At 33.1% G+C, this 25,480-nt stretch overlaps 1 protein-coding gene across 3 annotated transcripts in view; it reads right to left on the bottom strand.

Annotated features, from left to right (window-relative positions):
• The window catches only part of LOC149801235 (single-minded homolog 1-A-like), a 67,807-nt gene that overhangs the window by 26,650 nt on the left and 15,677 nt on the right, over window positions 1-25,480 (bottom strand). The window contains exons 1-2 of one of the 3 annotated variants that reach the window (XM_089955307.1): window positions 22,068-22,331; window positions 19,032-19,216 (exon numbers count right to left, since the gene is read on the bottom strand). In XM_089955307.1, the coding sequence (XP_089811433.1) occupies window positions 19,032-19,206 (175 nt within the window). In that variant the 5' untranslated portion in view covers window positions 19,207-19,216; window positions 22,068-22,331. The other 2 variants (XM_089955309.1, XM_089955308.1) reach the window with 2 other exon arrangements.

Genomic DNA, 25,480 nt, shown 5'->3' with positions numbered 1-25,480 from the left:
CTTTCTTTACACCTCCGAGGCTCAAGAGGGAACATCTCCCGGTCTTTTATTCCGATAGCGGCAAATGATGAGATACTGACTAAACTTTCGAATTTTATCTCCGTCCTGGGGGAAATTTGATTATACACTTTCAGAAACCGTACTTCAGAGCACTTTTTCAAGGTTACAGGTGCTTGTAAATCTGTATCGTACCTGTGCCACCAGTATTATAAGAAAACTGGATAATGAAAACACTATGCACAACACACATTGGAATTTCTTTGGCATATTTGTAGAACAGCTGACATTACGATGCAAAAAAATGAATTTTCATGATAAATAGGCACGGTTGTGCAGTGATAAAAAAAACAAGGAACCAATATACATGAAATACTATATACAGATAATATATATATATATATATATATATATATATATATATATATATATATATATATATATATATATATATATATATATATATATATATATATATATATATATTATCTAAAATACATTATAGCAAAATTAATGTGATACATTGCTGATGTCGTAAACATTTACAGAATGTGTTTCGTTTGCAAAGTTTTCGAAAGGGTACACAAGTTTAATCATCCTAAAGCCATTCAAACACAAATATCAATAAACTGTTTTCATAATTTTCTTGAAACTTTAAGTGTTATGAAGGCATACTTTTACAAAAGCAAGACTTCTTTTTGATCCTGAGACTAATTGTATTTTTAGCCTTTTCTATGTGCCTTGGACCCATACATTATCGAAAATTCAAAAATGGGATTTTTCATTCAACAAAACATTAAGATACAAATTAAATAAATTTTGAAATAAGATTGTTTGATATTGATAATTTCTGCCTATGGGCTTCAACTGGCTTGACGCCCGTATCAGGTAGCTGAAAACATTCGGTTTACTCAGGTCTTATCCTTCAACATACCTTGCAAGAGTCCAGTTTTGTCATCATAGAACTTCTCAAAATGAATCTGGGAAAATCTTAGGAATACATTTCAAAAGTTTATTGGTTATAAATATTTTCGTTTTAAAACAAAAAGACCAGACTAGAACGATTGTCTTCGCTATTAAAGACAAAGGTCTAAAAAGATTAAAGCACTTACTCGAATGGGTCACAATAGCGGTGTTTTATTGGTTGAGTGCCAGTGATGACATCAGTTTGAAATAATCAGTTGGTGTTAAATTCGTGTTTGCTTGTACATCCTACCAGTAGAATAGTTCAAGAGTACGGGTAGAGAATCAAATTTCTTTCACCTAAGTTTCAGGGAAAAACCTTTTCTTAATTTGTCGAAGATGAGAGTAAGCCAGTATGCTAAATTTTAATTCCCTTCTCTCTCTCACGCACACACACACACACACTGCGTAGCTACATTAAAACATTACTCGAGCGATTCTAAAACTCAAATTAAAGAATAGTTTCATTAATAACAACATAGTTTAAAAGCATCGTTAACTTCGTTTAGATTTAAAATCAGAATCACTGTTGCATGCATTCACGATGAATAATAATCACAACTTTACAATTTTAATAAATTCCTAATATATTCTACTCGTATACGAATGCATAAATAACATTTTAAACAGGTGCTTTGAACCATGAGCTAAAGAGTGGTCTTCAGGTAGGGGCATTTAGAAGATGCATAGACTCTTTCAGGAAAGACAAAAATGAATGCTAGTTGTCTCCTATACAAGTTGCAGTCAATACAAGTCGCACAAATAATGAATTTTACATTAAGACCGACTCAGAAAATACGAAGATTATTTCGACATTTATTTACGTCATTGAAGGAGATAAGGTTTCTCAGTGATATCTTTGGATACCCACGCTTAGGCTAAATCTGGATCTGTTTTGCACGTTCTTTCTTTTAAAATAAAAGGCCATCAGCAACTCGGCTTTTGGTCAGACTTATTCTCTCTAAACCAGCTTTCGTCATCATCGTTGTAGTCCCGTGCTTCGCCATTCCTAGCAGTATAGCAGCAGTGTTAGCAGTGTTGCTGCTACCAAAGACCAAAGATTTATGGAAGCGTGGTTATTGACCAGGAAATTATAACAAATGGAACGCATGGCAAATATACACTCTATTGATACCGGCAGACTACAATCCTGGAGAATGAAGGGCTACACTTTTAAGAGAGTCAAAACGAGGCTGTTCTGTTTCATTTCAATATTTTATGTGTTCAACAACTATAGAGTATCTGCTTCCAATGCCAAATAAAAGAACATTTATTTATTATGTAAACACGTGTTGTTTCAGATCAATTAGAATGAATTTTGCGACTAATTGCTTCTAGATCACTTACAGTCGTTTTATCAACATCTGCTCTAATAGAGGGCGGTAACACTAATTACCCCGACACGCTACAAAGAAAGCATGCCGTCATAGGTCGCGGAAGATGGCCGCGGGAACACAATTATTCTGCATTCTTTTACTAATTTACGACTCAAAGAGACAAGCCTTCACAGCTGGAAACCAGAAATCAATCTCTGCACTTCTTCTCGAAGTAAAATAGACTTAAATAAAGTTTCAATGAAAGAGAAGTTACCTTTAGAGGAAACCTTTCTTAATAATATCTCAGTGGCACTTTGTGAAATCACCGTTGTGGTCTTATTAACAGTGCTAAAAATTACAAATTATAAAAAGGAAGGGGTGAAAGCAGACGAATATGATATAATCAAACGTTCCTTACAAAACTGACTACTAGTTTCAGCGCTGGTTGCTTCGCAAAAATTTTAGTCACCAAAAAGGCCTGGCTTGTGAAAATCTCGTTTATATACCCATATGATACTGCAAGTCAAAAGTACTTAGGTAGGTAGATCACAGAATATGTCAGATGATGAACTGAAAAACTGCAAATCACTTACGCTAGCGCGATGTTTCAAGGCAAGACAAAACTTGTTTTCAACACGAGGATAAATGCAAAAGAACACGACAGATGTAGTGTGCCTCTCCTTTCCGTGCAATGTTGAAATTATCATTCCATCATTTGAATGCCCTAAATAAAAAAGAAACAATCTATTGTTGTATGCAAGATTTTTCATATATTAGGAAAACGTGATTATGACGCTCTCAGTGAAAACAAATGAGAAACTGATTGTGACTTCAAAAACATCAATTCATTTTTTGGCAACAAATCCTAATTATGCATAAGTAAATAGTGTTTGTCTAAGATTGCAAGAAGCACACTTATTCAGAAAAGGTTTGGGAATCTTTGCAGTAAATTACGCACTGCATGTGATGGACCTCTTTCTCTGCCAACTGTGTCATCTTAGGCGCAATTTCATTGCGGTCTCCATACTTCGCGGTTATGACAATTTTATACTGCAAATATGGCATTTAATTTTATCACACTGTCGGGTTTATTAATGCTAGATCGTTTTTCATAGTTGGTTTAATTCATCTGCCAATAATTATGCTATTTAAGTTTCCCTGCCGCGGACATTTCGCGGTAATCGTCCAAAACCCAGCCGAAGTCACGATCATTGCGCGCCTACAATATGGTTAGACACAGTCTCTTGTGCGACAGAAGTATTCTGGCATTGAAATCGTTTGTCATCAGTTATGGCATTTATTAGACAGCCTGACGAAAAAGTGGCGTAAATCTAATTTAAGATGATATAATGAGAAAAACAGAACATTTTTAACTGGTATCAATTCAAGAGCAAACATTCCAGTATGTGATCGACAATTGTTGTAGTAGAATTGTAGAATTTCTTTTGGACTAAATAAAGAATACATAGCGAAATTACATAAATAATTTAGTTTTATGTATTCAAGTTGAAAAACGTATCTTCAGTTCTCGTTTCTATATTAATCGACCTTCATAGACGACAAAACTTGTAGCGATAACAAGAGCATAAATGTAAACAGCAATCCAAACATTTTTGCATCCACTGTCAAGGTAACGGGAATACAATCTGGGTCATGTGACCATTAACTTAAGAATAAACTCATTAAAATATATGTAATCGATTGCTTAACGACGTATCAGCACATAATAGACTACGCAGCGATACTAGAATGTAAAAAAATTAAAGTACAAGGAATTAATAATCTTGTATAATTCAAAAGTTTACAAATTAAAATAATTTCATGAACAAACGTTAAGATAAAAGTTTTTTGAAAATCTAAACAAATTGCAAAGATTAATTTACACAATATTTTTCTCGGCACATACGACACAGGCAAAGTATAATCTGTCCTGAACAAACAGTTTGTAATTGAATTTCAGCAATTTAAATGTGCTGAAATATGCACAGAACGATGAGGATAAACTGTTTAAAAGGTGGAATAGACAACTGCAAAATTATCTTCAAAAGTGTTTTCACCACTACATTAATTAATATCTAAAGTATTGCTATGTCGTTTGTTCTAACTGTGTTACATTTTTACTCAGTCGAAAGAAAGACTAGTAGATCGAAATGATGCTTTGACATGTGCAATTTAGTTCAAAAGCGTATTCTCATAAGCATGTACTTGCTCATAGAGTACATACTAAAAATAGAAATTTGGGTGCCATATGCTATACGTACGTACATATATATATATATATATATATATATATATATATATATATATATATATATATATATATATATATATATATATATATATATATATATATATATATATATATATATAAAACTCATAAAAGCAAACAATATATATAGAGAGATATACCCAGGTATAACCAAAGATTAACCAGTACAACTCTAATCAAGATTGATCAGTATAACAAACTCTAACCAACAGTAACCAGTATAACAAACTCTAAACAAGAGTAACCATTATAACAAATTCTAAACAAGAGTAACCAGTATAACAAACTCTAAACAAGAGTAACCAGTGTAACAAGCTCTAAGCAAGAGTAACCAGTATAGCTAATTCTAAGCAGGCACAAGCCAATACAGCAGTAAATAATTATAACATCAGTAGTTCTAGATGTAATGGATTAGTGACATATCAAAACAAAACTTGAATATATCTACTAGTTACATTTTCAGCCCACAAATGTAACAACAAAAATAATGTTACTATATTTGGTTTCATATAGCTATGTCGAATATAAGTCAACTTCTTCTTTACAAATCTAAAATATATTTTTTCCACTCATTAAAATATATATTTCCCACCCATTACAATTCTTTATCATCAGATTATTGTGTTCTCTCCCAAACATTCCAATTACGGTGATAAGAAAAAAGAAAAATATTCCTTCTTCATTTGCCGATTTAGATATATTTTATATATATATATATTATTATTAGTTTATCACACACACATATACACACATGTACCCTCATTATATATATATATATATATATATATATATATATATATATATATATATATATATATATATATATATATATATATATATATATATATATATATATATATATATTCTACCTTCCTACCTACACACATACATACATATATACATATACAGGTTCATTAAACAAATTAGAAATATCCCTCTTAGTTCTCTTCTGTAAATATTGACTTCGTCTTGCCTTGAACTTCGAAATCAGCGGCGAAACTCGTCTCAGCTGCTATTATAATAAATAAATAAAATCGCTGTTACCGACCATATCGTGAAATTCCAGAAAAAAACATAGTGTTTGGGACATAGCTGCTTCTGAGTTTTTCCAAGGTTTACAAAGTGAATATTGCTTAATTGCTGATAAACTTTTATATGATTAGTTTATTATTAACAAATCTGATTTCATTAACGTATGCACATTAAAAACTGTGAGTGTTTTTTGGTAATTCCAAAACCATTAGTTTTTCTTTTCCATACATATGTTCGATTAGGCTATGTACTGCATTGTTTCCTCTGTGGGTAAAGTTGCAACTAATTGAGACGAACACATCGATTAACCCATCTTTGCAAAACTCGTCCAAAAGTGAAAATACGCTTTCAACAAGTAAATGTCTGGTAGAAAAAACAATACTTTCTCTCCGATGCGCGTTTATAATTGAAGGCGTACTGTCCTCGTATTTTAAACCTATCATCGTGCATAATACTGTGTTTCAAACGGGCATGACTAACATTAGCACTGCCGATCATCTGCGACGGAATCAAATACGGTGTAAGCATGTTAAATTTTGTTTTGAATACTGTATAATTTACTTCTGATTGCGATGAATGAGCATGCTGAGCTGGCAAACAAAATGCCTTTTCAGAAAGCATTATCGATATAATTACTTGTTAAATTGTATACAGGCAAAAATTTCTACCATTGTTCGTAAGCATCTGAAAATCACCCTTAATATTCAAACCATATTCAAGCCACATTCAAGCCATCTTACACTATTGTCGTCAGCAGACGATAAAGTAACATTTAACATACAAGCAGGAAGGGATTAGCAGCTCTTATTTGACTCATTAAACCCTGTCACAACCAAGCAAAGAACCACTCCTTCTCAAATAAAATAAAACCAGACGTTTTAATTTATTTGAAGCATATAGGTTCGAATTATCGCCGTATATTTAAACAATTTCGGGATCTTTTTTTAAAGTAAGACTAAACTGTCCGTAACCAACAGAATCCGCGAAATGATGCAGTCCATTTTACGTTAAGAGCGCTTTCCGGATGGTTGCAGACGACAGGGCACCCGCGGCTTAGCCGCGAGCAGCATCATTAAAACAACTCGGCCAAGCTGGAATTGGTAACTAATTGGATTGACGTTAAAAAGATTTCACCGGAGGTCGCCCTACAAAACATAAGGTTTATCCTTCAACTTCATAATTTGGGCCCATAATTCGATTTTGCTCACGGTGATTCCTTTTACCGCGTAAATGAAGCTTATCATTGCAGCGTAACTGTACGTGCGGCGAACGGATCCGCGCACAATTACATTGAACCTTTGTTGTGAAATTAGGAAAATGGCAGTAAAAATTGGCCACCATGGCGGTAATAAGAACGGAGGAGTAGAAAGGATAGACCGGAAACCGTTCTGTTATCGAGTCATACCTTTTTCTGATCGATTTGCAGAAATATGAAGGGATCAATGGACAATTACAGGTCTAATACTAATTGAATTTATTCATTCTGTGCAATTATTAATTTCTTTCACATCATCAAACGCTGCATCCTAAAAGTTCTCGATTGAAGGGTGATTGCAAAATGCAAAGCCCAGATGGAACAATTAGTTGTTGCATGTACAAAACAGAAATCTTGAAAGTTTAACTCACGCGAGATTATGTTTTGTTTTTAGCACATGTGTAAGAAAAGACAAAAGAAAACATAAAGTTTCTATGTAAAAGTTTAATAAAAAGGAAGGATATTTAAAATACTTTGAAGAAGACAAATTGTATCTCTTCTCATGTTATTGCAATTTAGTTATCTTTCAGTGACCAGTTAATCCGTTCTACAGGAAATAATAAATCATTAACGCCTGCATAGTCAACATAATTTTAACAAATGTCATCCATTAAACTTGATTTGCTGTAGCATATAAAACATGATGTGCAATACATTTTTTAACATAACAGATGCTATAATATTTTTCGATAATAGTCCAATTTTCTCACCCTAATTTGTTTTCGAACATTAAACTTTTATATAATACACAATACGCGACTGATATACAAAAATTGCATCATATAATCAGTTTTTAAAAATTCAATAAAAATGTACCTATATTAAAATGTGTGAGAATGAAGTTATTGTCAAAATGTAAAAGACAAAAAGTAATATTCTAAACACTATGGACATTATGCACCGTATAATCTACATACTATAGAAATATTCTTATGCAAAGAACACAATAAAACATCCAAAACTGATTTTACTTTATGGTAGAACGTGCTTTTTGATGGTACAGTCTGTATTTTTATTATGTAATTGAACAACGGCTCCCCATAATCTCTTCAATACCCTTGTCCTTAGATTAAACCTCTGATTCTGTGCACCGGCATGCGTTACAAAATGACGGCACAAATTATCTCATAAGGAAACTAGTAACCTTTGACTTTAATTTGGAACAGAGGGGAACAATGGAAATACTGTAAATCAAACGCAAGTTCTGTTATTTCTTCTGCTTTTCAATTTGACCACTGAAGAAGACTGCCGTAAGATGTCGATGTTGAAAATTGTAAACTAAAAGCTATGACGCACACAAAGTTTGGTTAACGAGAGTTTAATCAAGACTGGAAATGCCCCGTGATCATTTCTTGAAAAGCACCCTTCTGCAGAAAAAAGGATGCAGATCGTCTAAGATTTACTTACATCGGCGGATTAAAAAGAATAAATGGCTTCAAGATTTTATCTAGTAGAGTATTTCGTGTTTTTTGAAACATCTAGTGACTGTCGAGACATAAACTTGATTTATAGAAATAACATTTATAAAAAAAATTAAAAAGAAAACTTAAAAAATTAAAATGCTTTAAAACGTGGAAGGAATAAAAGAAACATTTTGAGACAAGAACATACATGTGAAAATAGCTGATGTATTATCATCGTCGTCGTCATCGTCATCATCATCATCAAATGGTTGCACGTATTTTGCCATTTGAAATGTGTAATAAACAAATATATTTGTCTACCTTTTAACAAAAGTTGTGTTTTTCCAAGGGATATATTCCTTTTAAGTGGTTCCTTGTGGTTTCATATCATATTATTTAAATTTATGCTCTATTCACCAATAAAATGTTTATTTTGGCAGGGCAAAATAAGACAGTTTTGCCTAACCTATAATCTCGAATACAATTCGCTTCCTTTTTATTGAAAAAACCTCTTTCCTTTATATTGCTCATGTCTGACAATTTGACGGTTTCTGTAAGTCAACTTTGGGTGCAAAATATGTACATTGTATGAATCTACATCCCCTATTCGGACACCCTTGCCCATGTCCATGCATGCTAATGAGTCATAGTCCTGTAAACAATATCTTTCAATGCCAAAGGTGAACGGGAGTAGTGCCTAAAAGGCCAAAAAAATAAATATGCATCTATTGGAATTGTCTATGTTTACATCGGATTTATGCATGCGCTGTTCTGTGTCTAAGCAGAGAGACATAATTCATCTTAAAAACATTCATCTGAGTTCGTGGATGTTTATCATTGTATTTTTGATGTATGCAGCATGATTCGTTTTACTTTGTTCACTGCATACTCGATGTTCCTTTTACAGTTTTAAATTTCTATTTTCACAAACATATTCTATTAAATCTCTCTGATCGACAAGTATTTTAGCTGTCTGTTGAAATTATCACAGAGTGGCTGCAGTCCTTGAATGTTTTCTTTTTTTATTGAATTTAACACATCAGAGTTATTTTACGTAAGTTATTTTTAACTGTGTAGGTTTTGTTCAGTTGTTTGGCGTTCTTCCTTTTCGTAAAACATCTAATCCTTCTGTTTGACGACTACGAATATCTATATGCTACAAAGCAAGGAATATATATATATATATATATATATATATATATATATATATATATATATATATATATATATATATATATATATATATATATATATATATTTCATTTGGTTAGTATCCAAGATATAATTTTGAAAATATCATTACGTTAATTCTTTATCTGTTCCGTTTATCTTTACAGATTTCTCTAATGTAAAAACAAACCTCAATTACCTGCTCGGCTCTATGTGTACACATTTCAAACTAAATGCTAAAATGGTTAATATTTTTTTCAGGCTGATTTACAAATAAATATAATTAACAATTTCTAAGATAATAACAACACGTTAAATATCTTCATTAAATTAATTTATCAAAAATCATACAAATTACAAAAATTGGATTATTTAAAGGTAACCAGTAAAAGGCGAGTAAAATCATGGGGCAGTGGCACATGGGGCACGTGATCCGACCCCGGCCCACCACCACCCCAGTCATGCCCCCCCCCCTCCTTGACGAGGATAAAATTACGTGTGTTTAAATAAAGGATATATAGGTCGAAACCATCTCATGCATAGCCTAATATGGCTATAATAATTATTTACATATAAAGGACAGCTGAAGGGTTGTTTTCAGGTATGGTTATAAATCTATAAGGGCCCCCTATGTTAAATGCCCCACCACCATCAAATCCCTGATATGGGGTGGAATATTTAACAACATGCTATCAGAATAAATCTTCAATCGACAAAGGTATGTTACTGAATATAAAGTGTAACTAAATTGATAGAATTTAAAATTCAAGTTTATTTCTTTGAGTCAAATATGTTCACCTTTACAATAATCTCGCTTAGATAGATGTGATTCATTCATGCTCTTTATTCAGCGTCGAGCTTTTTCTTCATATACAATCCTTGAGGACAAGCAATAATACTACATCATAGAGCGGTTGTTGGAGATAATGGTTTCTTTTTCTATGACACAAATTATCCATAAATGAGCTAAATGACGTTTTCCAAGACACTATATAAACAAGGGATTACTAGTACAGGGCTGGTGAATAAAACATATGACATACCATCCGAATATTTATTTATTTATTCATTTTGTTTCATGAAAAGTAAAACCAAGTCTAACCTAGTTGGCACTATACATTTTATTTTGAAAATATAATTTTGTTTCTTTATTTGAAAAAGAATAACGCTATATACTGGTGAAGGTTTTGTTATATTTTTTACACAGCTATGGAGTTTTTTTAAAGTCTGAATTCTTTTATATCGTTCTTGACATAAGTAGAGATTGGCTAAGTAGTTATCAATTTAATGCTGCATTTGCCACCAATTTGATTCTATTTTGCCTATCAGCTAATTTATGTTTAATGTTTATCTTGACACCCCTCTTTTGCTCTATCAATAACATTTTTATTTTTCCACGTGTTTGATTATGTGGATGCCCCGGTTAGGTTTAAGTATGTTTGTTGGTGGTAATCGCCGGTCGGTGTTTGCTCTGGCCTGCTGATTTTGATGACACTGACCATAGATAATAGAAGATAGTATTGATTTAAAACAAGGGCCAGTAAACATTGTAGTGTTACCTGGATCTCAGATCAAAGGCTCGATTAATTAGATTGTGCAGGTGACAAAAGGTGCAAAGAAGTCAACTCAGCCAGTACTTCACGAAGTTAAAAGTAAATATAAACCGGGAAGGGGGCTCACTGGAGCATGGTGCCCGTCTTTTGGCTCTTAACTCAAAGGTTCTGGTTCAGTTATCAAAAGCAGGAGGTTAAGTGGTTGATACGTCCACGGAGTCAAGTAATCCCTTGATGATTTTTCCATTAATGAACGCTAAAAATTGAAAACGATAAGGACTAATTGCAGATGGGACAAGGGTGTAATGTAGATTTTCTGATGGTGGAGTAAATGGAACAATGGCATTATCTACCGTCCCTTATACATACAAAACATACGTGCATGTATATACTGATACATAAACGCACGCACTAATCAATGAGTATTAAACCGCATGAATGCATTTTCACCTGGAGCAAAATAAAATACCTCGAGAGATTAAATGTGTTTTAAACATAAGTCCACCCTCCAAACTGTTGTTTATTTTTCCCCACATCGATACAGTTTGCCAGAAATTAAATAAGCAAGTTATCCTTTTTTCTTCCTTTTTCCATCCGCTTATTTACATTTTTAGAGCAATTCATTTTTACCCTCTTTTATTTCTTTTTATGATTTTTAAAAATCTTTATATGACGTAGCACATTTTTGCAGAAATCTTATCTTTGGCATTACCCAAATTCCAGCTATCCTGCGACTTTGGCATTACCCAAATTCCAGCTATCCTGCGACTTTGGCAAGACAGAGATCGTAGCGGTTACAACGAATAAAATGACAGCTTTATCACTGTTAGAATTATTCCATGAATCAGATACTTAACAGCAAATTCCTATTGGTCGTACATAGCTCAGCTACGGCTAACGGGCCTCGGTTACTATCACAGGACAAGGGAAACAATTTCAAGATGATAACGCATTGATGCGTCTTTTCCTCCTACAAATAAATGGTAAGTAAATGAATAGCAGCGGGTCAAGAAACAATTGCTCGACGAGTACATCTCTGACTTGTTACATACGAGAAAGAATAATGTTTTCCGTGTGTTAAAAAGATTTGGAACAATCGAATTTTCAAATTCCATAATCATTAATTTTCTCAAAATTCATATTTTTCATTTGGAATGTAAATGCAAACATGGCATTTTTAAAAAGCAATTCGTAAGAACAGAAAATGTAACTCTCTCGAAGGATTTGTAGTCACAATCGACGAAGACAGGGGATGAATATATATATATATATATATATATATATATATATATATATATATATATATATATATATATATATATATATATATATATATATATATATATATATATATATATATATATATATATATATATATATATATATATATATATATACCAGTATGTAACCTCTTCAAATCTACTACTGAGTTTCAGTGACAGATTCTGGCTGGTTGACCCTTAGTGATGACGAAACGTTAGGAATATGAAGAGTTAGATATCTCCCCGCCACTCCCAATTAGAGGTTTCATCAGACCTACCACTGCCTCCAACATGATGTACGAGCGAAAAGCAAACCTCATGAATGAAACATTTTTTTTAAGGAAAAAAACAAACAAAAAAAACTCCCCACAGTGATACGGCAACAATTTTGGGGTCTTAAAAGCTTAAGTGCATTCGTCTTATCTTCGTTCTGAAGTACGAATACGCATCTAGACGATATGTGTATGCTATCCTCAGTCTCTAGAGAATATTCTAATGAAAGTTTAGTAGACTGGGAAAATACAATCGTGCAATGATTCTGTCTTGAAAGCAACTCCGACCTATATGCTATGTTTTCTTATAATTATAGGGTATGTTAGAATTAATCAAAAGTCTACATTACACATTTTAATCTCTCTCATTCCCTCTATCCCTCCCTCTATCTATTTATCTCTCTCTCTCTCTCTCTCTCTCTCTCTCTCTCTCTCTCTCTCTCTATATATATATATATATATATATATATATATATATATATATATATATATATATATATATATATCCACAATTCGTCACACTTTATTTTGGATCTAGATTCTAGATATACAGAAAGTTACTACAGAGGTCACGAGATAGCTCATTTCACAAAAGGCCGTGAGTAGATTAACAACTGTGTGAGTTATCTATTATTGAGATGGTTGACCTCTTTCGTCAGTTGCCCCTGATTCATGAGAACTTATGCAAAAGAACCGGGGACTGTTTGTTCGCCATATTAATAATAAAAAACAATTCAAGCTGAGTTTAAATCGATTATTTTATCACCTATATCATCATCAGTGATAACCAATCATAATTCTGCGTTCGAGCTCTCAAATGATTCATTTACTTGGTATTCAACCATATCGCTTGTTTAACTTCAATGATTTATATAATAATGCCATATAAAGCCATTTTCAAACAGTGTTGATTTAGATTTTAGAATCTGTGCCATACAAAGTACGAGAAAAGTTATTTCTCTTGGTTTTCAAACATAAGAACTTTTCCGTAACTTAAAACTTGTTTCAGCTTATGATTAAAATAAAGAATGAGGATGATGTCCGAGTAACCGAGTAATTTCGCCTACCAGTAAAATGGTTTTCATCAGTAAGTTAAAGCTATAAATTGCTTAGCATTTTTATAGGTTTTGATACAGAACTCATGTCGCTGAAGGTTCCTTTCCCAACGTCCAGAAACACTAAAAATATATGTTTGAATCATCGCTTGTATGCCTCTTTGACAATAAGAAAATCTTTTTTTATTATTATTTCAATAAATAATCCAATCTTTCAAATAAATAAATAAATAAATAAATACTGAACGTAGTATTATAGATTAAAGAAGTATATCGTCAACAAATGGATATAAAATATGTGTTTAGAGACAAAAACAAAGGGAAAAGTGTACATGTACTTTTGCTGTAAAACGTTATCTCATCTCTGAACCTGAACCTTCTCTCAGTGTACACGTATCTTAGAACATGAATGCCTTGATATACCATTGGTTATTCAATATGATATATTGTCAATATTTTGAATGCAGGACTATCTCCATGAATGTTAAAAACTAATTAATTCAAAGACGGAGTCATTGTAAACCTAAATTCTCTTCAGCACTATTTTTCATAACTCCAAGTCTCCAAAGTGAATTAAAAAAAATATACGGTGCAAACTTTCGTGGCTCAGTGACAAGAAAGTCATATTTATGCCCCGATAGGAACATATCCATTTCTTTCCGATATATACCAGTGCTAATTGAACAGCTGTCATGTAAAACTACGACAATGTGTATTATTATGGGATTTTTCTCAACGCAGCATGTTTCGTCTGCATAATCTCAACAAATACGTCACAAACTGATTAAAAGACTGCCTAAATGAGCTCTTGAATCAATCACATCGTCAAAGCGTTTTTGAAAATTAGCGTAGATATAAAACGTCATTGCTACTCCAAATTACGTGAATTTCTTCTTTTTTTCTCGTTTATTAATATTTTCTTTGCATTTTCGTTTCTTTAACGAAAGAGAATAGTAGTAGTATTGGTAATGATCAGTTAGATACCACACTACCTGCTGCTGCTGCTACTACTACTACTAATACTAATAATAATAACATTTATTAAACAAACTACAGTGGTCCTCTGTAATGAAAAGGTGACCGTAAAAAAGGGCGGTGACTATTATTTTTTCTGGTATCCGACAATGTGGACTAATAGGACCATTGTAATAATAATACCACGATAATAATTCGTGGTTGTATGTATGTATGTATGTACACACACACACACACACACACACACACACACATACATACATACACACATATATATATATATATATATATATATATATATATATATATATATATATATATATATATATATATATATATATATATATATATATATATATATATATATATATATATGTATATATATATATGTATATATATATGTATATATATATGTATATATATATATATATATATATATATATATATATATATATATATATATATATATATATATATATATATATATATATATATATATATATATATATACATATATCGTAGAAAGTGTAAACTTGTGTCGATCAGTCCGAATTTTACAACTTGATAACCTGCGATTTGATAACACAGTGTATGATCAGATATCCAAGATAAAACGTGCCAGCACGATGAGATGATTGTGGGAATGGGACAAACAGTAACATGTGGTTTCCCTGGCTACAGTTGTCAGTGCCTCAATTTGGATACCAGTATAGCAGTTTGCATTACTAGAGATAGTAACAACACTGCAGTACTAGGACAAAATTCTCGCTTCTAATATTTCAACTGTCCTCTGTAACAAACAACATCTTTAAAATGCTTTTCACACGAAATATTTTCATGGTTATTTTTCAGGCAATGAAACGTAAGTGAAAAATGTAAAAATATTTGGATATTCATTTAGTCGTCCATTTGGACGAACCAACATAAAACTGAACGAAGACAATTCGGAAACATCAGATTATCGTTGGCAAACTTTATTTACTGCTCGTAAACATGTAAGTGTAGGTATGATCGTAATAATTGATACAATTCCAATATAAAAAACCGCACGTTATATAATCATCACAGCATGTATAAAAATTAACAAGTTCAATGGATCCGTGAAAGTGGAATAAAAATTAAAACGCCTACATTAACAAACAATATCACGATCATAATTATTTCACCAATCAACACAGACCTAATGGAAGGTACTTTAGAGGCAAGACATGAAACTAAGTATCTAATTTTATAACAAAAATTTGCAATCGATATAAACCACACACAAAAATATTTTATTAAACGAATAAAATAAAATCATGTATCTGTAAAATGTGGGATAATAATGGGTTGTCCAATTTAAGGTTTTGCAAGGCTTGCTTGACGATGACATTTGTTTTTTGAACGGTTTTGGTATAGTTTAAATTTTGTGTAATTTCTGCAATACAAATGGAAGCTGAACCCGGTAACCATCTCGAGATAGTGCCATGGAGTGTTGCAATGTCAGCTGCAACTTGTCTCATCATTCGAACCGATTGTACACAGGGAGGTATGGTCATGATCGGCAGTTCTGATTTCATTACATTTACTCTGAACAAATAGAGGATTGGTCAACCAAATATTATTTGGGGATGGAGTGGGATGGAATTGGTAACCAACGTGGTGATTTGGGAATATAGAATTTGCATTCATTTTCTCAGCATGTAAGACTTTCCTAAGTGGAAGTTCTAAAGGCTCGCAGACAGAATCTTAATCCGTCGATGTGTATCCGAGCAAGCACTCTGATTAGATGGTCCTCTGTGATGCGTATGGATCTGAATCGATGCCGAAAGTCTGATAGCAGTTTCCTGGACTAGAGACAACACAGGAGTCTGACATTTATCACCTGATAATGATATGGGACGACATTTATAGGACATACGGTACTAATGATTTGGAAAAATGGGAACCAGCTTGGAAATGGGTGAACCTAAAATAGAGTATATATCGGTTAGGGTGACCAAGATTGGTTAATAATGTAAGTTATGTTGTAGGAAAAAGAATATTTTGAGAGCTTATCCTAGTTGTAAGTGAAAAAATAGAGACATTGTTTTATTGATGGAATTTCAGTCCTTTAACAGTCTTGAGTTTGGATCACTCATTACTAAAATTAGCACCTGACTCTTTGGTGCGGAATTGAAAGCACATGTTTCAAACACATGCAAGTCCAGAAAATGCCGCAGCTCATATCCTTTCCTTTACACAGAAGCTGACATCCATGTTTCCTCTATACTGATAAATATAAGTTTGATCATGAGCACTCAAAATTTTTAAGTCATTGAATTTTTAATATCATGGTGTTTGCATAGGTTTACTGTAGGAACTGAATTAGTACCGTGAGTCCTATAGACAGCCACAGCAATAGTGTCTCCTCATATGCAAGTGCAATTAACTTTACTATAAATGCATATCATATGGTTCTATTTGTGGATATCAAGCAAAATTAATACATTTTGTAAGCCACAGAGTGACTTTAGATTGGATATTAAATGCGTATTCAAATATATCAACTGTTGCCAAGAAGAGGGAGGGGAAACCGTGTGTAGATTTGACTGTGTTAGGTGAAGTGTTTAACACTTTGGTTTATATCTAAGTGATGCATATATAAAATTTATACAATTTACCATTTATAGAGTAATTACAGTAAGCAATATGATATTTTCTATTTGTGTTTTGAAACATAATGATTGAGATATGACCACTGAGCTCTTTTCCACCATGCTTAATGGTGAAGACCTCTCATGACTTCTCATTTCACTAATTTCTTTCAGTGAAGGTTTGGAAAGTTCATATATTGTATTTTAATTGACGTATATCTACTTTACTTTAGTTTTTAATTATATGTTTTCTGGGGTGAATTTTAGGTAATTTTTGTCATTTAAATCTCTTTTTCTGTAATAATACATGTACATATAGATGGTCACCTTGACCTTTTACTCATTAATTACATAATATGACAGCATTAAATTGAAGAGTGATAAATGGTGATATTAAAAAGATGATTCTTATTAGACAGCTTTATTTTAATATTTGTTTCTTATTTTCTTAAATAAAGCTCAAAATATTTCAATGTTGCCTGAAATGCACAATTGGTCTTTTGGTGAAGCTGAACTTTCAATATAATGTAACATTCACAAATGTAATCTTTGACAAGCAGGACTATGCAAATTGCTTACTTATGTATTGAACTAATCCTAGGGCTGTCAAGAAAATCAAGGGTGAATATAGGACGCACGGTACTAATGGTATAAAAAAAATTGGAAACCAGCTTGGAAATGGGTGAACCTAAAATAGAGTATATATGGGTTAGGCTGACCAAGATTGGTTGATAATGTAAGTTATGTTGTATGAAAAAGAATCTTTTGAGAGCTTATCCTAGTTGTAAGTGAGAACGAAATAGAGACATTGTTTTATTGATGGAATTTCAGTCCTTTAACAGTCTTGAGTTTCGATCGCTTATTACTAAAATTAGTATCTGACTCTTTTTATCGCGGAATTGAAAGCACGTTTAAAACACATGTAAGTCCAGAAAATTCCGCGGCTCATATCCTTTCCTCTGTACAGAAGCTGACATCCAGGTTTCATCTATACTGATAAATATAGGTTTGATCATGAGCACTCAAAACTTTTAAGTTATTGAATTTTTAAGATCATGGTGTTTCCATAGGTTTACTATGGGAACTGAATTAGTACCGTGAGTCCTATAAGGATCCGTCTCGTCTTTACCAGATTTTGATACTGGCATCACCGTTGCTTATTGCTCTAATGGCAGGTTCCTCTTGCGAGGATTTTTCGGAGAACGTTTCGGCTTTCATAAATAAAATTTATGGCAGGGTCGTGAACAATTCTTCAAAATTCTTTAAATGTTTAATACGGCTGTTTTCATTTTGGTCAGTGACTTTCCAATCACGAAAAGAATAAGAGAAAGAAAGAAGATGAGGAAAACTGGTATTTTTTTGGGAGATGATGCAGGGGCCCATAGTGGCTGAGTGGTCTAAAGCGCTCGCCTTTACCGATCACTGTCATTTCACCTCTCTCCTTGTGGGTTCGAGCCTCAGGCTCGGTCAGTGTGGGTATGTGATAAAGCTGCATTAGTTTCCCGTGGGTTGGTGGTTCTTACCGGGGTTTTCCCAGGTTGGTCCTCCACTGGGTTGGTGGTTCTTACCGGGGTTTTCCCAGGTTGGTCCTCCACCAGTTATACTGGCAACCATGTAGCGCCTATTGTGTGCTGAAAAATGGCGTTGAACCCAAAACAGCAGTAGAAGCAACAACAACAACGAGACAATAAAAGTGGTTTTGGATTTGTTTGCAGCGGTGGGAGGCAGGAGAAGATGAAAGTGGTGACAGGGAAGAAAAGTAGATTGAGAATAAGTGCCGAAAGGAATGGAGATGAAGCAAAATATCAAACCAAATGTGGCCCGAATTGAAAAGGAGGTAGAGGGGGGAGAAGAAGGAGAATTAGGTAGGAAAATAGAAGGAACTTTTACTCACCATCTGGGAAGACTGCCCTCATCTTGAGATAGCTTGTGGACAGTCGAATGATGGACGCCTTGTCCAGCTGACTTGTGATGGCAGAAGGAAGCGGTAACATCTTCGCCAACTCGTAAAATTCCGCATTTTCCTTTTCGCGTCGTGATCGAGCTGCAGTTTTAGACTTTTCCTTCATTGCGCCCTACCTGTGTATGTGGAAGAGAACGGTAGAATATGAGACAATACCAGTTATAATAACAATATATAGTCTTTTAAAGCAAACATATAAAAATGAAGTTTAATTAAATATTCTTTTCAAATTTTATGAAAATGTTTAACGCATGTGTCATTAAATTTACAGAAAGTTTTTCTGAAACAAATGTGGAAAGTTATCCAAAATCAAGCGATGCACATACTACATATGACCAATTTTTCCATGTTGCCATCATCTAATGGAGGTTTTCTGTCTGATTAACATTTACTGTTTTTCGTGTTAACAATTTCATAAATACAACTGTAAATAAAGATCATAGAACAGAAGTTAAAATATAAGAAGTTTTACTGTATAACAGACTCTAAACAACTTTTAGATAGATAATGGCTATCGATTTCTTTATATCCCATCATGTCCCAAAAACTTAATTCCTTAAAAACAGTCTTGTTTGTATCTCTCCAGGGACACTTGTTTGCAGAAAGAAAAAATATAAACACTTTTGAACACACAATTCTTTATTCATATGTATGCCGCCTAGTTCAGACTGTAGTGAACAACAAAATCGTTCACATGGGCCAGAATCTCACTTGATTAGAACTAAAGCGACCGTACTGCGCAATTTTTGTGTCTACAATAAAAGCACAAGTATACATTTGTTAAGTAAGGGCACAAAATGTGCTGGCGGGCTGCATGCCGAGTACGAGCTGTGTTTTGTAAACCCTGTTTTAAACAATCCGTGTTTCGTTCTCTTAGACTGAATGAGACTATTACGTCATATGCGCCATATTCTGTGGAATTCATTATAAATTTAAAGTCCGATACTCTGCGTTGTGACACCATTTGCAATGCAAGAAAAACGACAGGGAACCAGCCTACTTATTCATGGGTACATAACGGACGTTCTCGTTGCCTGTATACAGACTAAATTATTTTCCTATTGTTTTGCACCATATATTGCATTGTTTCGAATGGTAGCGTGTCGTATTTTTTTCTTTTATATTAAATTGATATCCAGTGTGAGACTCAAGTGGCATAAATCTGTGAAAACTAAGTGTATGTATTAAATATAGGTCACAGAATAAAGTCCTTTAATTTTTATCTTTGATATCCTCCACGAATGCCATGCCACCGTTCCAAACGTCATTAAAAACAACTCAAACAAGTTTGTGGATTTTATATATATATTCCTTTCCTCTGGATCTTTTAAATTATTTTCAGTTTCAAGGGCAGACTTCAAAAATGGATGTTAGTTAATTTTAGACCATACCATAATAATTATATTTATCAACGGACGGTGATCTCAAAGACAAAATGTCTTGCTAAGAACAATCAAAACTTTGTGTTCTTTTCCTCATATTGTTTACGGCAACTTAATCAGTCATGCATAAATTGAACCAAGTCATCTCCAACACTGAAAACCAGGATTAGATACTTTGTATGTGTGAACCAAATATCTCAGTCTTAGAAGCAAAGTCTCAAATGTAATCACTTACTATTTGTCAGTTCATTATTTTTAGTAGGTGTTTTGATAACAAACGTTTATTCTACGTGCAGAAAATAAAAAAAACAGCATGATGGTGAGAATAAATAAGTACCGGTGATACAAAGTAAAGCTTTATCTAATAGTGAATTCTCGTTGGTTATCAACAATTATCACGTGACTAATGTGTATTTTGTATAACAGGTCAATATTTTTTATTCAGGTTTTATCAATTCATATGACAAAATATAATGACATCACAAATAACATAATAAAGTGTGTGTGTGTGTGTGTGTGAGAGAGAGAGAGAGAGAGAGAGAGAGAGAGAGAGAGAGATTGACTTTTAAAGTAGCTTTAACAATTTATCATGAAGTGTAGAAAGTAAAGCACAATTCCCGACGCATTTTAAAGCCATCTCGCTAACCTAGATGCGAATTGTTATATCAGCTTTTCTGTCAACTGATAAACAAAATATCGCATGCATTCCTAATTCAAACACTATTTTTAAACTCGTCAATTAGTTTAAATCCTTTCCTCGTCATGGCTATTAACACAGAGACATTTATTTATATGATTCAATGATCTCATTTAAAATGGGCACTCGTATGACATCTTCAGTGTAGTAAGTATAGTACCAAGAAAACGTGGCAATGTCGACAGTGAGGCTAATTAGCAAATCATGTCAGTTAGGGTGTGCCCTGATTATTGCAATGCGTATGCAAGTGTACTTGCTATATCATGCATCGCTTGTGTCCACGTGAGGCACATTATACCTACATGCACAATGGACTACTTCACATGAACTCTGACCTCGCTATCATTTTGTAGTCGACTCGTGCATACGATTGTCTAGGAAAGGCATGTGACGAGTCAAACACATGATACTCAATTGCCACTTCAGAATTTGTTTTATCTATGACCTTAAATTAACATGGATTATATATATATATATATATATATATATATATATATATATATATATATATATATATATATATATATATATATATATATATATATATATATATATATATATATATATATATATATATATAATCAGAAAAACAAATTACATCAAGTAAATAGTCCAAACAATTCTTAGTGTCCATAAAAGAACATGTTAAATTATATTGACATGATCGAGGAAGAAGACATAATTACATATAGAAAGCATTTGTAAATTATATATGACACATTTTTGTTTAAGTCCATTGCCCTAAACTCTGAAACTGCTGAAGGATCCCTACCTTTCTTTACATGAATTCCATAAATTTCCAAGAGGGAAATTAAATCTCCTGTCAGTGAATCCACTTTTATTTTAATAAACATTGCTCTTACTGAGTGAGAACGCTTATATACACACCTATAAGGAGCCTCTTAAATTACAAATCTGATACAGCTAAGAGGTAAGGTTGTTTGATTGACATCGCATTCCCATCCCACTGGTCACCTGAATTTACACCATACTAAAACAAAGTCCCGTTTATATATGTATCATGAAACCATTAACTCGTTTCCTTTCACTTCCTCAGCAAGTTCAGTTACTGATATGTGACCATGGTTGTGTCCACGAAGTGTCCACGTACGCTTGGATCTATGACCTTTCGGGCAAGATAAGGAAGATGACAGTAAGATGACGATACCCTATTTCACTATCAAAGATTTCACTGCCACACCATTTGCTAAATATCTCACAAACTTCGTCACCAATCCAGAACGTATGTCGTACACCACTGCCAAACAGCACACGTCTGCAATTCGAATCCTAACTTTGTCGATTTGATTTCTTTATGGATTAGGCCATTTATCTAAACGCAGATTCTACATACCGATTCGAGATATGAAAGTGATGAATATGAATCGGAACACAGTAGCAACTGACTGATCAGTTTACATTTTCAATCAAGTCACGGTCGCCCCAAATAACGAAGTAATGAAGAAAAAAAAACAAAAAAACAAAGAATTTTACATATTTATTTTAAGTAGTTACTCTTCATTCAAGTGACGCCAAGGGCATGTGAGTCTTGGCGAATTGGTTAGCTGTCTGTAAGGGACATATTTTCGCAAAGGGAAGGCATATGGTACTTTTTCGTCAAATATTAGCGCATTTGACACATTTTTTTATAGTCAATTACCAATTAAGCATCATGACGGGTCGATGTTCTAATTGGAGGCATAACGATCCGTATATTAAAAATTGCCGTACATGACTATTGTAACGTGATAGAATTTGTGGTAACGGAATTTAAAAGCACGTAAAGATAAAACTGGAAGATAACACATCAGCGGATGATATTGTTGCTACATATTATTAAAATTAAAATGTTTATTTCACGCCATTTTTTACTTTTTCGACAATGATTCTGACAACTGCAAGTCTTGCAAAAGCAGTCATTAAATAATTCAGCATTGGTTAAAAAAGATAAGCAATAAAACATCTTAGTAATTTATAATTAAGCACCAGTCTTGGTATAAAATATCACAGTAATTTATATAGATAAGTACCAGTCTTAGTATAAAATATCACAGTAATTTATGTAGATAAGTACCAGTCTTAGTATAAAATATCACAGTAATTTATATAGATAAGTACCAGTCTTAGTATAAAATATCACAGTAATTTATGTAGATAAGTACCAGTCTTAGTATAAAATATCACAGTAATTTATATAGATAAGTACCAGTCTTAGTATAAAATATCACAGTAATTTATGTAGATAAGTACCAGTCTTGGTATAAAATATCACAGTAATGTATAGATAAGCACCAGTTTCAGCATAAAGTGATTGTTCCAAGACCAGAGTTGATGACCTTTATGCATCATAAATGTATGTATCTCTATAGATATGCTCGACAAGGAACACAAATCACGCTGTCTCGAGCTAAGAATAGCGTAACAAATTTTGATGATCTTGCTGCAAGGACTGTTTTTAATACTTTAGTGGATCAGTAGTAGAAATGCATTCTAGCGAACCTTTCTGGAAATGCAGGAGCAATTGACAGATAATATATTGTTGCGGTCCGTTTAGGTGCACGAACTGGGGTTTGGCTATTGATACCACTTATTGATTTGTGAATGAGTTAGGAAATAATGTTTCATACATAAGTTAATACTACCACACACGAAAGAACGTGAAAAGAAACCAACTTAAATATGTCTCCAAAACCTTCTAATCTCTATCTGCTCTTGTCTAATTTGCGAATTTTGTTTCCTGAAAAAAATATCTAATCACCTAGCAGGAAGAAAGCAAAATATGAGAAAGTCATGGATCCTTGAAACATGTATTTTCGGTTAAAAGGTTCCTAGATCACAATGCGTTCCACATATGTAAAAAACGTAATCGGTTTTCAATCGCCGTCATAAAGTATTTGTGTGCATTTAATATTGTTGTATATTTTTTCTACATGATTCGAACTCTTTCTTAATTATGTCTCAGAGTCAATAACGTTTTAGAAAGCAAGACCGTATCTCATCGGCACACCTGGGCGAACCCGATCTCACGACCAGCCCAATTCAGCACATAAATCAGATGAAAGCAATTACGTGGCTAGCGTTTTCAAGGAAGACGGGAAAACCACGAAGAGCAAATTTTCACAAATAAGTATACTGCATTCCAAACCGATAGATCTGGATCACATTACATGCAGTTATTTTTTCGCCTTTGGAGTATCGTGCATCCGGATTTGGACATAGAAAGGACGGGGCATTGATAAATCCTATATGAAAATAAGCACTTGCTAGCGTCTGATTCAAATACAGCCGTGTAATAATAATAATAATAATACATAAATGTCATTTGGAAGTTTATGTGTTCCATAATTCTAAAATTATTTCATAAGAACGTAGTTAGTCTTTGTGATAGATTATAAGAAAATTGATACCCATCAAACACGCGTACTAACACATTAGAAATGGCAGAGCAATGGTCCCACATATTTAGAGGTGGCCTATAGCTCAAGTATTTACTCAGTCCCACTTACTCCAAATTACAGTCAGGTATTTTTCTTCTAATAAGAGAGAATGTATACAAACAGGTGTTTAGTTAAGACATGACAGATGTAAATACTGTACCGACTAATTTAAACAAGATAGAACTGTAAATAGGAGGTCGTTCGTTGCTGGGTTGTCAACTCAATTTATTGAGATGCACCGAATTTATGCATTCAGTGTTAAATATTGATGGTGTCGTAAAAGTAAAATGATCCAAACATTTATTCACAAGTCCTGAAATAGAAAGGACAGCCCAATTCCTAACCTTGAGTTACATCTTCACCAAGCGTTGAAAATATCGTTTGTTTGTTGTTTTGCAGTTTTTCTTTTAAATCAAATCTCGATAATAAAAAAATTTACGATACCCATTACACAATTACAGTAAATAATGCAGTTAAATGTAATATTCTGCATCGTGCGTGTTTTCTCTCTAGATAATGTATTATAACTTTTACTTTTAAACTAGCTGTACCTCACTGAACCATCAGGTTAACCAGCGTTCTAATTATAAGAGAACTATATAACTGAATCACGTCTGAGCTTATATGCAATCCTTCGGTCAGCAGTGTTACTCCATTTTCAACCAATTTTCTTATCACAGGGAAGTTAATACTTATTTATTCTTTGTTACAATGCACAATTAAATTGCAGTTGGTCAGCTTTTATACATGCATGCATACATACATACATACATACATACATACATACATACATACATACATACATACATACATGCATCCATCCATCCATCCATCCATCCATACAGACATACATACATACAGATA

Source organism: Sinohyriopsis cumingii, chromosome 4, assembly GCF_028554795.1.
Source record: "Sinohyriopsis cumingii isolate HCF-2022 chromosome 4, ASM2855479v2, whole genome shotgun sequence".
Classification (NCBI taxonomy): Eukaryota; Metazoa; Mollusca; class Bivalvia; order Unionida; family Unionidae; genus Sinohyriopsis; species Sinohyriopsis cumingii.
The sequence above is the reverse complement of the archived record's forward strand: the minus strand, read 5'-3'. Positions and strand labels throughout refer to the sequence as shown.